We start from the raw sequence: 16,508 nt of genomic DNA on the forward strand, positions 1-16,508 counted from the left end.
TTAGTAAACCAAAGCAGAATTAAGCCTTTGGGCATTCTGCCATATGTGAAAACAACCCTCGCATGAAGAGATTATTGGCTGATCTGTCTGGTGGTAAAACCAAATTCCTATGGGACCTCATATCCTTAGCTTCTGCTAGGAAGACCATGGCTTTTTGAACCAAGGGCACATAGATGGATTGGTTCAAAGGAACCCTAACCCTAGGCAGGGGACCCAAGAAAGTGGTGTTGAAGTTGTATGGATCGCAAAAAGACAATGGGTCCACTTTCATTGAAGTCATAAAAAACTCTTCCAATGAAGTAACAGATGGTGCATTAGGAGATGACGAGGCCGTCAAACAAATCTTTCCCAAGAAAACAGAAGCACAATCCTTGATAGTGGTCACTATAAGCTATGCAAAGAAAAATCCACCACCATTATTACCTCAAGTTTTCTACTACTCTAATATAAAGTGAAATGGTCCCCCCTAGGAATTCCAATCGTCTCTCAAACTATGGTTTTTCATTAGCAACTAATTTCCCAATAGAGGCTCAACAATCAAATCATTTTTGCAACAATAATTTTATATTGGAAAAATCCAATACTTTACCATAGTCAATCTTTCAAACTCTCAACCATTCTAGTCTCTTTCATGAGGTGGGGAAGCCTCATTGTATGTCATTTGCATATTTATTCACAGAGAGAGAGAGAGAGAGAGAAAGAGAGAGAGAGAGAGGAAAAGAAGAAAGAAGGGAGGTCCTCCTAGTATGCCTTGATTGGTTGGCTCCATCCCTACCCCCCTAGCCCTCCTTTTAGTTCTTCCACATCTACTCAAAACACATCAAGGGCAAGATGCACCTAGGGAGCGCATCTTGCCTTATGGTTAAACATATCACCCAGAGTCACTTGCACTTTTCTCTCCCTAATTATCAATCACTTCAATGCCATCACTATTGGGGGTAAAGGCGCCTCCACCTAGCCGCCCGTATATTACTACACTGACAGTCACCGCCACTGCACACTGTAGGTAACAGGCGCCCGTCATCGTCACTTTATTCTTTATTCTTTTAGTGACAGTTTGAATAAAGGAAGGCCCAGTCACACATTGTGACTGTTGGAAATCCCATTTCTAGTCTCTTTCTTTCTTGCTCTTGCTCTCTTGCCATAGCTCTCGAGTCCAACCTTCGATCCGTCGCTCCCTTTCAACTGGTATCAGAGCTTTGCTTTCCGACTCTTGAGCTTGGTTCGTGGCATTCTTAGCATCCCATCGACTCCCTACTTGCATTGGGTCTCCTTCCCGGCAGCCATATCCGACTCCTTCGAGCTCCCGTCACTCCCCGACTTCCCCTTCTCGGCATTGTTAGGCACCTTCAGGGCATTACATCAAAGGTATTTGATCATTTTCTTCAGGGTTTGTTGGAAATCCCATTTCTAGTCTCTTTCTTTCTCGCTCTTGCTCTCTTGCCATAGCTCTCGAGTCCAACCTTCGATCCGTCGCTCCCTTTCAACTGGTATCAGAGCTTTGCTTTCCGACTCTTGAGCTTGGTTCGTGGCATTCTTAGCATCCCATCGACTCCCTACTTGCATTGGGTCTCCTTCCCGGCAGCCATATCTGACTCCTTCGAGCTCCCGTCACTCCCCGACTTCCCCTTCTCGGCATTGTTAGGCACCTTCAGGGCATTACATCAAAGGTATTTGATCATTTTCTTCAGGGTTTACTTCAGTTCTTAGGTCTCACAGGTTGTAAACAAGTTGTGGGCAGCAATATCTCACACCTCTTGGAGCTTCCTTCACCTGGATCCTGCTTCCAGCCTATCAAGGCTTGCTGAGGCTTGGTGTAGGCCTTCGTTGGCCCTCATTTGTGCCCCCTTTGGGCCCCATTGTTGACACGTGGGACAACAGACCCCCCCAACCAGCTCACTTTTTTTTTTTGCACCTATTTCAAAATCTGGCCAAAAAATCACTCTTTTTGTCACATCTCGAGCATTCAGAACCCGATTCATGCAAGGTAAGAGTCTAAGTTGGGGTTTTGGCACGCTCCGGATGCGATGGTGATGTCGAATTTGCCAAATTCTAATGACAAAATCTTTTGCAACAGATTTCAGGTCTGAGACAACATGTATTTGTATGCCTATGCTTGTTTGGACATGACTACATAACTGTGCCTATTGCATCCCGATTGATTGGGGGATTTAAGCTACATGTAATGTTATGATTTTGGCCTGATTTTGGGACTGAAAATACACAATTTATAACAATAAATGCATGTTGAATACTCTTAGGCTGAAGCTATCTTTCATGCTTTGACATATGTCTATTGGTTCCGAATGTATGTCTTGGGTTATGCTATGATGTATTGATCATTGAGGGACAACTTTGAGCTTGTCATTGAATCCAAATGCTTTTGGAAGCTTGAGCTTATTTCAGCCCGCACTTATTGACATTGGTATATGCTTTGACAGTGATGCTTCTTGGGTTTATGCATACCCGTTGCCTACGGCTTGATGTTCATGTCACGGTTGATTACCCTATGCATACGTTGAGCTTGAGTGCTCATTGAAGCTCCACCTTGGATGCATTTTGGATTATCTGGAGTAGTCTTGGATGTTACTTGGCTTGTCAAAGTTTGGATTGGGATATATTTAATGTCTTACATACTTACGGATGCTCTACCGCCTACATGTTCAAGATGTACTATTGATGTATTGTCTTGGACTTATGTCATTGGCACTGTGTCTTGCCTTGGCTTGAGCTCTTGAGCTCGTACATATGACTTTTGTGCCAGTGGGAGCATTCTTCAATGCTTATCAGACATTGAGCAGGCGGTACTTTTATGCATTGAGTAGTTACATGCCATTGAGCAGTTACAGACACTTGAGACTTTGGGACTTCTTACCTTTTGGGATGATACATCATATGTCTTGGTTCACCGTATGCTTATAAGCTAAGTCTCAGTTTTGGATCTGTATCTTTGTGAACTAACACCTACTTGTGTCAAGTTTTGGTAGTGGTAGGAACACTTTGCCCCATTGCTTGGGGGGTGTGCCTACTCAGTGGGGCAGATGTTTGTATGACATACTTGGGTGTTGGATTCATGCTTATCAACTGTCATATGCTTATGCTATGCCCGCATGATGCCAGCTTTGGTCTTGGTAATATTTGATTGCCTTGGGATCCGATTTTGGCACTGTTAGCTCTCTTTTACTAAAATCTGAAATTTATTACAACAAGCATATATGTATGGACTGACATGGATTTTTCATATTGAAACACTCTGAAATGATGTATTTCACTAGTGCTTGGTGGGGAGCAGCTTTGGTTCCACTTTCTTTGCCATTTTTCCTCGATTTTGGTGATTTTTTTTGTCATTTTCTGCAGTAAACAGCAAGCAGTTTAGAACTGTCTATAGTCTTCCAGCCTACATTATGGCGAGTTCGTCCACTGATCATGCTATTTTCAACATCATTAAGCTTGATGGTATGAATTACTCTTATTGGAAGAGCCAGATTTGACAGGTGTTGGTGTAGAAATCACAGATCAAACCTTTGAGGTTAAGCGGGCATCCGCCTGCAACTATGCCAGATAAGAAATGGCTTGAGCTTGATGAGTTATGCAAGTCCACCATTGTATTGTCTCTCACAGAATAGGTTCACTACAATGTATTTGAGGAAGAACAGAGTGCATGGCAATTGTGGGATAAAATCAAGAATCTCTATGACAAGAAAAGTCCAGTGAGTCAAATGTATTGGCTGAAGCAGCTTATGGATCTGTGTATGAAGGAGAATGTGACTATGTCTGCTCACTTGAGCCAGTTCCATGCTATACTCAAGAACTTGACTTCGTAGGACATCACTTTTGCAAAGGATGTCACTCTTCTTTTCTTGCTTAGTACTCTTAATGAGTCATGGGATGTATTCCGCACTGCATTATGTGCCTCTACTGCTATCTTGAAATTATATGATGTTGAGAGTGCTCTTCTGCAATAAGAGGTTAACCGTAAGAATTTGGATGCCTCTCGTGTGTCTCATGCTATGAAAATTAGAGGCAGGAATGATGGATATGGAAAACATGGCAGTGGTAGTGGCCGTGGACGGGATTCTCAGAAATCTCGGTCGAAGTCTTGCAGGAAGTCACGTAGCAAATCCTGTGGCAGAAATGCAGATGTTACTTGTCATCATTGTGGGAAAAAGGGCCATATTAGGCCACAATGCCATGAATTGCGCAATGAAAGGCGCAAAGATAAGGGGAAATACAAAGTGTAGGATAAGTCTTTTGATCGCAGCATAGTGCCTGCAAAGTCCAGTGTTAAAATTGAAGAGATCAATGTTATGCAACCTGAGGATATTGATGATGATGATTATATCCTTGCAGCTTCTTCTAGTGCTTCGCAGATGACAGAGATACACTCTATGTATGCACAGTGTTGGCTCTTGGACTCAGGTGCATCCTTTCATGTGACACCTTGCTGAGAGTGGTTTCATTCATACCATACTGTTTCGGGTACTGTGTGCTTGGGTGATGACAGCTCTCTTGATATTGTGGGCATTGGTAATGTTAGGCTGCAGTTTCCTTCTGGCAACAGTTTTGTTATACAAGATGTACGTCATGTACCTGCTTTGACACGCAGTCTCATGTCAATTGAATAGCTTGATAACACAAGATATCATGTATGTTTTGGAGACTCTGCATGGAAGATCACTCGTGGCAAACTTGTGATTGCGAGAGGTGCCAAGGCTGGCTAATTGTATCAGCTTCTTCCCTTGATCATGTTTTGTCTGTGGGTTCTATCCCACATGTATCTCTTTGGCATGCGTGTTTGGGCCATATGTCTTTGAAGGGAATGAAAATGCTTTCTGGTTTGCAGTACTTACCGCCCCTTGATTATGCATGTTTTGATTCATGTGAGCATTGTCTTTATGGCAGGCAAACTAGGTCTACGCATAAGAAGTCTGGTAGGCCACACATGAGTGAGCCCTTGGCATTGGTACATTCAGATGTCTGTGGGCCCATGCCTTGTCAGTCTATGGGCGATGCAAAGTATTTTGTTATGTTCATAGATGATTTTTCACGGAAAGTTTGGGCTTATCCCATTAAGCTAAAATCCAATGTCTTGGCTGTGTTTCAGAGATGGCTTGCATTGGTTGAGAACCAGTCTGGGTATAGGCTAAAATGCCTAAGGACAGATAATGGGGGTGAGTATGTCTCATGTGCTTTTGAGCAATTACGTGAAGAGAGGGGTATTAAGCGTCAGTTGACAGCCCCCTACACCCCCCCCAGAATGGTTTGGCTGAGTGGATGAATATAACCATCCAAGAGCATGTATGCAGTATGCTTAGCCATGCAGGCCTACCACAGAGCTTTTGGGCTGAGGCAGTTAGTACAGTTGTGCATGTCATAAACAGATCACCTTCTAGTGGTTTGGATTTCCAGGTTGCAAAGGAGGTATGGACTGGAAAACCCCCCTCTTATGCGCATCTCCATGTCTTTGGATGTGAGGCATTTTGCCATGTGCCCAGGGACAAGAGAAGTAAGCTGGATCCCAAGAGTGTCAAATGCATTTTCCTTGGTTATGGGGATGTAGGCGAGATGGGTTACCATCTCTGGGATTCGCAGGCACGGAAAGTCATCCGCAGTCATGATGTAGTCTTCCATGAAGATAAGATGCATAGGCAGCCTGAGAGAGTTGTTGAGATCCGTAGGGTCATATTTCAGGAGGAGCCGAGAGCTCCCACATAGCCAGTTGGATAGCCTACAGCTGCAGTAGATGCACATGGTCAGGGCATTGGACAGGCAGTAGAGCCTATTGTGAGATGGTCTACTAGAGACAGACGTTCACCAGATAGATTTTAGCCCTCGATGCATTATGTCTTCATTAGAAATGCAGGAGAGCCTTTCACTTATGATGAGGCTATGCGCAAGGGTGACAGTCACTGGGAGAGGGCTATGCAGTCTGAGACAGACTCCCTATATAAGAATGTCACTTGGGATTTGGTTTCCTTGCCTATGGGCAAGAAAGCTTTGCCATGCAAGTGGGTGTACAAGCTAAAAAGTACCCCTGGACACCCCAAGTTGGCATACAAGGCTAGATTGGTAGTAAAGGGCTTTAAGCAAGAGCATGGTGTGGACTTTGATGAAGTCTTTTCTCCTGTGGTTAAGATGACCACCTTGCGCTTAGTCTTGGCTTTGGTTGCTCAGCTTGACTTGGATTTATACCAGATGGATGTCAAGATGGCTTTCTTACATGGGGACTTGCATGATGAGATTTATATGGAGCAGCCTAAGGGCTTTGCAGAACCTGGCAGGGAGCATCTAGTGTGCAAATTGAAGAAAAGTCTTTATGGCTTGAAACAGGCACCTAGGGAGTGGTATCATAAGTTTGATGCCTTTATGCAGTCATAGGGCTACAACCGAAGTGCTATGGATCCGTGTCTTTACACGAAGAAAGCCCATGATGGTTCTTTATTTATTTTGGTACTCTATGTGGATGATATGCTGATAGCAGGGAGTGTGGGACAGGCCGCTCACATAATTGGTATGCGCATTAGACGCGATAGGCATCAAGGACTCCTCTACTTGTCATAAAGAGAGTACATTCATAAAGTCCTTGAGCGCTTCCGCATGCAGGACGTAAAGCCTATTGGCTATCCATTGCCTTCTTATGTGAAGGTATCACAGGCTGATTGTCCACAGATAGATGAGCAGAGGGCCGAGATGGCCAAGATTCCCTATGCATCTGTAGTAGGCAGTCTTATGTATGCCATGATAGCCACTCGTCCAGATATTGCCTTTGCAGTTGGTGTTGTGGCATGCTATATGGCTACACCTGGCAATAAGCATTGGGATGCCGTGAAGGGTATCATGAGGTACCTAAAGGGCACTGCAGATATATGCATATGCTATGGCAGCCAGGATATAGGAGTCGTGGGGTACACTGACTCTGATTATGCAGGACATGCAGATAGTAGGAAGTCCACTTCCGGTTATGTATTCACCTATGCTGGAGGTGTTGTTTCTTGGATGTCCAGGGTGAAGAAATGCACGGATCTTTCTACTACAGAGGCCGAGTATGTTGCAGCCACACTGAGGCTTGCAAGGAGGCCATTTGGTTGGGTCGTTTAGTTGCTGACCTTAGTATTGATGCTATCCCTACACTGCATTCGGATTCTATGAGTGCTATTCAGTTAGCCAAGAATTCGGTCTTCCATGCAAAGACAAAACACATTGAGGCAAGGTATCACTTCATACGTGGGGTCATTGAGGACAAGTCTGTTGATCTTGTCAAGATCTTGACTGACCAGAATCCTATAGATCTGCTCACGAAAAGCCTCTCTACAGAGTGCTTTGCCTTCCTCAGGAGATTGATGGGCGTGGGATGAGATGACGTCTTTCCTCATCCTGTTGTACATGTGTACATGTTGTACTGTCTTTTTTTATTTCTTTTTTTCTTTTCACTCCTCACTAGGGCAGATTCACCTTTAAGTTGGAGGTTGTTGGGGGTAAAGGTGCCTCCGCCTAGCCGCCCGTGTATTACTACACTGACGGTCACCACCACTGCACACTGTAGGTGGCGGGCGCCCGTCACCATCACTTTATTCTTTATTCTTTTAGTGACAGTTTGAATAAAGGAAGGCCCGGTCACACATTGTGACTATTGGAAATCCCATTTCTAGTCTCTTCCTTTCTTACTCTTGCTCTCTTGCCATAGCTCTCGAATCCAACCTTCGATCCGTCGCTCCCTTTCAATCACAATTAATAACCAAAACAAGGCAAACATGCACTTGAAGAAGAGACCTTAATCCTCAAGTCATTCAACTATAATACAATGCATTATCCAATATAACGATGGTGTCTCCCATTATCTTCTTCAAGTACGTTTTTTCTCAACACCAATAAGTCTACCCATCATTTGAGTCCCCTTGCTTCATTGACTACACAACCATGAAGAACTAGTAGAGTAATCTTCTAAAACTAAGTAGTACCTAAGTATGTATGCATACTCACGTAATATTTGCACAATAACCTATATACAGTTTGGGTCAAGTGTGGGACAATACCCCCAAATCACTTGGAGTTTGATCCATCTTCCAAACCAACTTTCAAAACTCAATAACTATAATCTATGATGTGCATGAAGTGATTACATTACTTGCATTATTATTTTGTAATGTATTTCTAAGAGCTAGGATCAATCCCATAAAAATTCTACTGATAGCCATAGATTTGCAATGACAAGAAAATAAGTTCTATTTAAATTTCACCCTAAGAAGGCTCATGGACCTTAGGAAAAATATGATAATGAAGCAAGACCTATCATGTGGCCACAAAAGTGGTCTCAATGCCAAATATGGTGGAAACCCTAATCTTAAAAAACATGTATAGAGAATATATGAGAAGAATTTCCTCTCAAAGTTGCATCAAGTCATTAGATTCATGTGCATGTGTAAGTAGGCTACAAACCTGAGAGATATGTGTGGCTTCATGTGTCAAACCCCTTGAAACAATAAGGGCACGTATGATGATCCCAATATTGATCTTATAAAGCATAATGGTCCTCAACTCCCCCTTCTTTTCCTCCATAAATAATTTTAGTATCCCAAAACAACCCCTTCTTTTCCCCTCCAAAAAAACAATATCTAGCCTATATAAATGCTTGGTGAGAGAAAGAGAAAATAATGAGATAGAGATATATTGAGAGAAAAGGAAAGATAGTGTGGAATAGAGGAATAATGGGAGTTAAGTGACTATAATGAGAAAAGAGAGAATAGAGACAGAGATAGTGAGGAGACAATAGTGAGATTTAGAGATTGTGAGAGTAAGATAGGGATAGAACAATGATAGGGGAAGTGATAGTATTAGAGAGAAAGTATAGTGAGAGAGTGAGATAGACTTAATCAGAGAATTATTTTAAGTGTGTGCACACGCAAGCGCACACACACACATAGAAGAGGGGAAAGAACACCAACTCCACCCCTTCTCAGGCATCTTCTTATTCTTTTCATTGATTTCATCCAAGGCTCTAGTCAAATGTGATATTCACAAATCATTGTGATGCCTAAGAGAAGGAGAGATTTGAAGAAGGAACCCACACATGAAGCACATATATCAAAGCTAATGAATCTACAATAATCTCCACCATGGGGACCAACAATAATAGAGTTATCTGCCATATGTTGTCAAGTTGATAAGTCCAAGTTAATTATATTATTAGGAAAACTTAGAAGAAGGATTATAGACATTGCATTACTATGACTACTTTATGAGTAATTGGAATAAGAAGATTTGAGGGGATATAATATAACTAGACTCACGAGACCATCGACTATTGGACTAGCCTCAAGGTACAAAAGGAAAGCTAGAGGGAATGAGATAAATCCCAAAAGGTCCTTGCTTAGTATCCAAGGCTAAGAGCCAAGTGCATTGTTGCTTCATCACGTTAGGTGGAGGATCCTAAAGATGCTGTGAGCAACCAAATCCCTTAATGGCCTATGATAGAGATGTAAAAGTACATGATGCCCATTCCTATATAGAGATGGAAGACCTTGAATACTAGACAAAATGTGGAGTGACTTTGTGAAAGTCAAGACTCCACGAGGATCATAATAAACAAATTAAACCCTAGTTAAAAGGAAATGCTTTTCAATGAGTGATTATTAATGTGTTGTGAAATAAGGGATGTGCACAAACCTTGTGTAACGAGCTAATTAAGGGAGTCGATCATATATATATTTCATAGTATAGTAGCATACACTACTTAGATAACTAAAGCATATTGGGTGCACGGTGTGGAAAGTGAATGGGTGGTGGTCTTCATGGCCCTATCCTATGGATAGGTGGATTTGATAAATCAAGTAACTCTCCAACCGAGTAAATTTTAGGAAGGCCTGCTTGAGTGTGACCACCTTTGGTATGGTAGAAGCCAACCTAGCCCTATTTCAAGGGAATGGTATAATAGAGGTATTGATCCTTGAGGCCATGGTAGAAGGCAACCTAGCCCTATTTTAAGGGAATGGTGTAATATAGGTATTGGTCCTTGAGGCCATGGAAGTTTAAAAGAATACATCTCTTTATCACTAGAAGGGAACGGGTCGTTTGATGAATAAATAGATACATTTTATGAACTCTAAAAAAACTCATGGTCATCTCTATAGACATGCCTATCCACAAGTCAAATGACCCACTTCTAAAATCATGTGTATTTTGCATGTAGCAAGTGCAATTATAAATGCATATTTAATCGTTGTATAATTGCAATTCTCATGGGATTTTAAACAAATATGTAAACATGGAGGTTGTTCCGTTTACATTTATTGTACCCCAATGTGTTGTTGACTATAAATCCATTCTATTGCATGCTTCTTCACTTCATCATATACAACTTGGTGCCTTGGATTGGTTTTGATGCATAAGGCAATGTGTAGACCTCAAGAAGTCATGCATCTATTACTCTGGCTATATTCAACATCATATGGATTTCAATATGGAGAGGAAAAAGGCAAATAGTGTTCCATTGTCTTTGTATTTGAAACTTAGCTAAGAGGATAGATGAGTAGAAGATTGAAATGGCTAAGGTTCCTTATGTATCCATAGTTGGTAGCTTGATGTATGATATGGTTGTTGTGCATTTAGACATTGACTATATGACAGAAGTAGCTAGCATGTATATGGTAAACACTAAGAAGCATTGGGAGGCAATAAAGAGTATCATGAGATGCTTGAATGGCACTAGAGCTATGTGTATATGCTTTGGAAGGAAGAATCTACTTATTCTTGTAAGTATAGATGTTGATTTTGCAGGTAATGTAGACTCTAGGAGGACTATTACAAATTTGCCTTTACTTTTACAAGTGGTGTAGCCTCCTAGATTTCTTGATTGCAACCATATACGACTTTATTTATAGGTGGTGCAGTTTCTCAATTGCAACCATGTACAACTTTATTTACCATTCAGACAATATATGTTATAGTCATCAAGGCTTACAAGGAAGTTACATGTCTCATGTGTTTAGTGGGAGACTTGGGCATTGTAAGAGCAGTACCTACATTACATCGTGACAGTCAAAGTGCCATTCGGTTTGCATGGAACCATGTCTTTTATGCAAACACAAAGCACATTGAGGTGAAGTATTGGTTCATTAGGGAGATGCTTGAGGACAAGCGCATTAAGCTTCTCAAGGTCCATGCAAATGATAATCCTATAGATCTCCTTGTGAAGAGTTACATTGGCCTTTAAGGAGTAGGTTGTTGGGATAAAGGCTAATGGCCAATAGTTGGGTGGGCATCCCTTACATAAGTACACACTACACAATCATATATAAGCAAAGATAACAAAGAATAAGGTTACCATTCATCGTACCCATATCACTAAAAACTATGGTAACCATCTCGTGTTCTTTTCCTCTATCTCTTAACCCTCTTGCACTCCATAGCTTTTACCTTGCATCCTACTATTACTTTCCTCTCAAAGGAGTAAAAATCAAATAGCTAACAAAATCCTATTCTCTTAGGCATCATGCTTTGACTTTGAGGATTTTGCAGTTTCTCAAGAAATTGTGATAGTGTGAAATCCACCTAAGCCTTGGGTTGTCAACAAGGGCACATTAGACCTAATGTTCATGAAAGTCATTTTTGATAGTGAATACATGAACATTTAGCTCAAAATTTTGGAGGGGTTTTGAAATCAAATTAAATATATATTGTAATTTTATACTAAAAACATTAATAAATTTTAAGATTTTTAAAGCTTATTTTGTAAAACTAGGCTCTCCGTGCTTAGATTCTCCTGGCATTTCATGCTAGTATTTAGTTGGTGCTTTGTACCATGCATGTTTCATGTGGCAAGAGAGTTCATGGGAGATTTCTATAAATGAAACATAATCTGAACTTTGAATGCAGGAAAGTGCATTATATGAGTATCAAATCCAATGGTGTGCAAAAGCATGATGTGAGCTTGTTGAACTTGGAGATAGATTGCAATAGCAAAGTTGAATTCTACACAATAACCAAGGACCTAACATTTTAGTTCATAAGGCTTCCCTTATTAATCATAACATTGTGCAAGAAGTCCCAAGAGCATCTTTATGTCGGCAACCTTAAATAACACCCCTTGGATGTTGGAGATATTGAATTGGCAAAGGCCAGGCTAGCCCTCGTTGCACATAGGTGTTAGGTTCTTCTCTCTCACACACACACACACACACACACACACACACACACACACACACACACACACACACACACACACACACACACACACACACACACACACAAGCTCCTATCTGCAAAGTCACCAAATTCAACCACATCAACTACATCAACTATCACATGCACTTGCATAATGCCAAATCCACCCACCTTGCTGTCACTACACCTACTTTTAGTTGTGCCACGGAGAGAGAGAGAGAGAGAGAGAGAGAGAGAGAGAGAGAGAGAGAGAGAGAGAGAGAGAGAGAGAGAGAGAGAGAGAGAGAGAGAGAGAGAGAGAGAGAGAGAGAGAGAGAGAGAGAGAGAGAGAGAGAGCCCATTATCATTGTAGACCCACCTCTCAACAAACTATTCACCATGAAACTTATAGCTTGAATGATTGCCTCAACATCCAAGGTAATCACCTCTTATTCTAGCTTCAATGTATTTTGTACTACTAAAAATAATATATAAATAATATTAATGAATAAGTTAGAATAAAAAACTACAGATCTCACATGCAATAAAAAATTAGAACTTCTATTATAATAAACATTGTACCTTGAATAAAATAATATAGGAATCCTTGATAAACATGAGTTATGTATGAAACGTTTTAATATAATCTCTCTCTCAATATCTAGAGTTGTTAATTGTAAATTACACAATTATTTTTATAATTCATTTTCTTATCTATTTATGTTTATGTGTTCTCTCTCTCTCTCTCTCTCTCCGCATATACATTTACTTGCCCCCTGAATTCCTTCTACTGCTGCTTAACCTTCTTGCTCACTGCATTTGGGCCTCCCTCTCCACTCATTGCTCATGCCTCAATGGTTGCATCATCCCCCCTTAGAGACCCCTCGGAGATTAGATGCGATGGCTCACATTCAAAATAATCCTGACATTTTCATATTTTCTTTCTACATCTTGCCACCATCGCCAAAGTCAATGACACGAGAGAGAGAGAGAGAGAGAGAGAGAGAGAGAGAGAGTCTATTGAGATAACATGCTACTGAATATGTGAGAGTGAGAGACAGTCTTGATCTAGGAGTGAGGGGTGGATGTTCTAGGGAGAACCTCCTACATGCATGATGCTAGTGATGTTATGAACATTGAGAGGGAGAGCGAGAGAGAGCATGGAAACCTCCTTTCCCTCCACTAAAGAGGCTTGGGAGCTTTCCCTTTGATTCGGAAGTCACCGAAGCAGACCTCCCAATAATATATAGTACAAAAATTCAAACATACATATTTTTTAAATAAATACAAATTGTGTAAAATTCAAAGTTTCAAACCTTATTCTTTAAAATTTAAAACTCTATAAAAATTCAAAAGTTTCAAACCTTATTCTTTAAATTTTAAAACGCTATGAAGAAGTGTGTCACGTGATAAAACACAGCTACACGTGCTGCCAAGTGGCGCGCGCGTTCGCTCGCTCTCTTGAGAGACCCTCTTCTCCCTCCAGGCTCCAGGGCTCTCTCCTGTGGCGTATGGAAGCGGGAAATGGCGGACTTATTCGGGCTGTTGCAGGACCTTGGCGAGAAGATAGCCAGCAAGGGAGGCAGTGACTCTTCATCCGGAAGCACCCAGCCGCAGCCGCAAGACGAGGAGGACCCTGTCGAGACCAGATTCCGATGTCTTCTTCCCAATCTTCTCAAGAGCTACTTCGTCCCATCCAAAGGTAGAGAGAGAGAGAGAGAGAGAGAGAGAGAGAGAGAGAGAGAGAATGGGGACTTAAAATAGCAGAATGGAGGTGCCTTTTGCATCGCCCGAGCATGAGATTGCGTTATGGGATGTTAAAAGCAGACTGGGCTTATTGTGTAGTATTTCCAACCCTGCACATTGGACCAGGCCATGTAATTGAAGAGTCTTTTTAGGCGAACTTTCGACGCGAGTAGCAGTAGAAGAATAATGACTTAAGTTCAAATGGGAGCTCACTTCAATCTCTTGGCTCTAGTTCCGCTCGAGGGCTCAAGCCCGAACAATGTTTCACATTATCGTCTAGCCGATTGGTGGTGACACTTTCCCTCTATCCCTCTTGTTTCGTGGTCCATGACTCCATAGACACGAGCCTACTCTAGTTTGTAGTATGGGCAAGTTTTGAGCGTCACATTGGTAGTGTAATTTTTATGCAGGAGCATGGGTTGCGGATTATATCTACATTGATGATAGTTGACATGTTTGAGGGTCTATTCCTAAGGAGTAAAACTTCATGGGGTTGTCCTAGAGACTAGAGAATAGAGTAGGTAGAGATGGTCAACGTACTTCTCTTTGTTAACAAATGTTTCACGTAAAATTTTGTGACTTGGTTGTTCAATTGTTTCGGTATTATTAATCCTAGCAATCGTGCATCACGCATTTAGTTAACTAGATCGCTCGTGCATTGAATTCATATGGCCCTTAGGTTTGCCCACAAGCACATTGATAAGGTTATCAAACCTTGTCATTGACCTATCAATATGTGATACAAGAGGGCTAATAAAGTGTACAAAAAGTATGAACACCACGACTAACAAACATATGCTCAAGAGCATGGAATGGAAATGAACAAATGTATAAGTGAGATACAATGAAAGACCAAAGAGCAATGATGAAAGGGGCGAATTGTAAAGTAGTCAGAGTAGGGGTGACATTCCGCCTTCTTTTTCTCATTGAGATGGTAGCCTCCCTTGTAAAGGCAAAGAAGCCTTCTGCCTAAGTAGCATAGGCATTGGCCACACCATCAAACTCTAGAGGAAACTTGTAGAAAACAATCGCCACAAGATGTGCTTCTAGAAGGGTAGACTACATGTGTTGAAGATTGAAGTTGATCTTGTATTTATGTCATTGGAAGAAGGAATGATTGAAGTGTATCAGTTGCCTTGAACTCGATAGTTTGGAGTTAACCATAGAGGCCATAGTTCTCATGGTTAATAGAGCTTTGTACATAAGTTGTAACTTGTCCCATGTTTCTAAAGGCATTCTACAAGTGGTAACTATCAAAAGAACTTCTTCATAGATGCAGTGGAGAAGGGTAGAGTATATGTGAGTATCGTTTGTCTCCTAAGAACTATTCTTCATAGTTGTCTTTGTCCCAATCATTTGGAATAGGAGAGGGTATTTAGGAGAGTAAGATGGCTCTTGAAACCATGCAAGTGCCTATGTACAAACCAAGCTTTCATGACAACGCTCCAGGTGAGATAGTCAGGTCCCTTAAGCTTATTATCATTAGAGCAACATGGAGGTGCCAGCTGAGAGGAGAAACAAAGAAAATGAATTAAAGCAAGGGGTTAGAGAGATAGGTATGTGCCAAAAGTCAACCCAAAACCATGAGTTCAAGTGTTCAAGTAGTATACTTCAAAACACAAAGAGAGGAAGTGAAGTGAAGGGAGTGTAGTGAAAGCGGCATGACAACTAACACATGCCCAATCCTTCTTAGTTCTTGGCCTAGGTTGCTTGGGAAATGGAATCCATATACCAAGATATGGAACATTGCACAAAGAGAAACATTGCAAAAGAAAAGAACATTGCACAAAGAACTCAAAAACAAAGAGATGCTTGGGAAATGGAATCCATATACCAAGATATGAGATAGTGCAGATCCAAGGTGAGTCATTGGCTGTCAAGGCACTAGCATCGGCTCTCTTTCTCCACCGGAACCTATGGAAGGTGAATATAATGACTATGGAGGAGTGCATGAAATAAATGGGCAAAATAATGCCATAAATGATAGTAGGTTGGCCAACATTTAATGCTGGTCAGCCAGTATAAAAATGCCCAAAATAGACATCATAAAATGCCTAAATAATCTAGGAAATAGACTAGTGTCCCACCCCATTGTATCACATGCATAGACTTAGCCATGAACTGACATATATGCTAACACCCTCTCTTAGATCATGGGTGATCTGATATAATACAATATACAATGAGAATGTCCCATTATAGTACATACAACAAGGACCATTAGAGTAGAACCATGGATACCCAAGCAGTGGGTATGCAAGTCACCACCAAGGTGTCTTAGAGAGAATTTGATGTTGATGTTGATCTTACAAGCTCCTAAAAATAGAGAAAAATTATAGCAACTCTCAATATTTGTCAAAATTGTCTCGCAGTAGTATACAAGACCAGCCTGTCAAAAATGCCTTTGAGCATATGTGACCATGGATTCCCCGTAGACTGCCAAAGTGTCCTCTAATGTGAGCACAGACTAGGAGCCAAACCCACTCTATGTCAAAGAATCGGCTCATCATGAACTTGGATGTCAATCAACTCTAGGATTTGAACCTGTCAGACTTTGGTTGAGGCGTCAGGAAAACCCCTCTCGGGAACTTGTGCACTTGTATACTTGTATAGATGAGGTTCAT

The 16,508-nt window shown here is 41.3% G+C and overlaps 1 protein-coding gene across 7 annotated transcripts in view; it reads left to right on the plus strand.

Moving 5' to 3' along the window:
* Positions 1-13,582: 13,582 nt before the first annotated feature.
* ATR (Ataxia telangiectasia-mutated and RAD3-like protein) overlaps positions 13,583-16,508 on the plus strand; it is a 74,499-nt gene continuing 71,573 nt past the window's right edge. For all 7 annotated transcript variants that reach the window (XR_015687566.1, XR_015687565.1, XR_015687568.1 and 4 more), the window contains exon 1: positions 13,583-13,840. Coding sequence is in view for 3 of the 7 variants with exons in the window: in XM_087660918.1 (XP_087517044.1) it covers positions 13,663-13,840 (178 nt within the window). In the remaining 4 variants the exon portion in view is untranslated. The remainder of the gene's footprint in view (positions 13,841-16,508) is intronic.

The sequence above is a fragment of the Lygodium microphyllum genome, chromosome 20 (genome assembly GCF_053477565.2).
Source record: "Lygodium microphyllum isolate KBCC chromosome 20, Lygodium_microphyllum_v1.1.10, whole genome shotgun sequence".
Taxonomy (NCBI): Eukaryota; Viridiplantae; Streptophyta; class Polypodiopsida; order Schizaeales; family Lygodiaceae; genus Lygodium; species Lygodium microphyllum.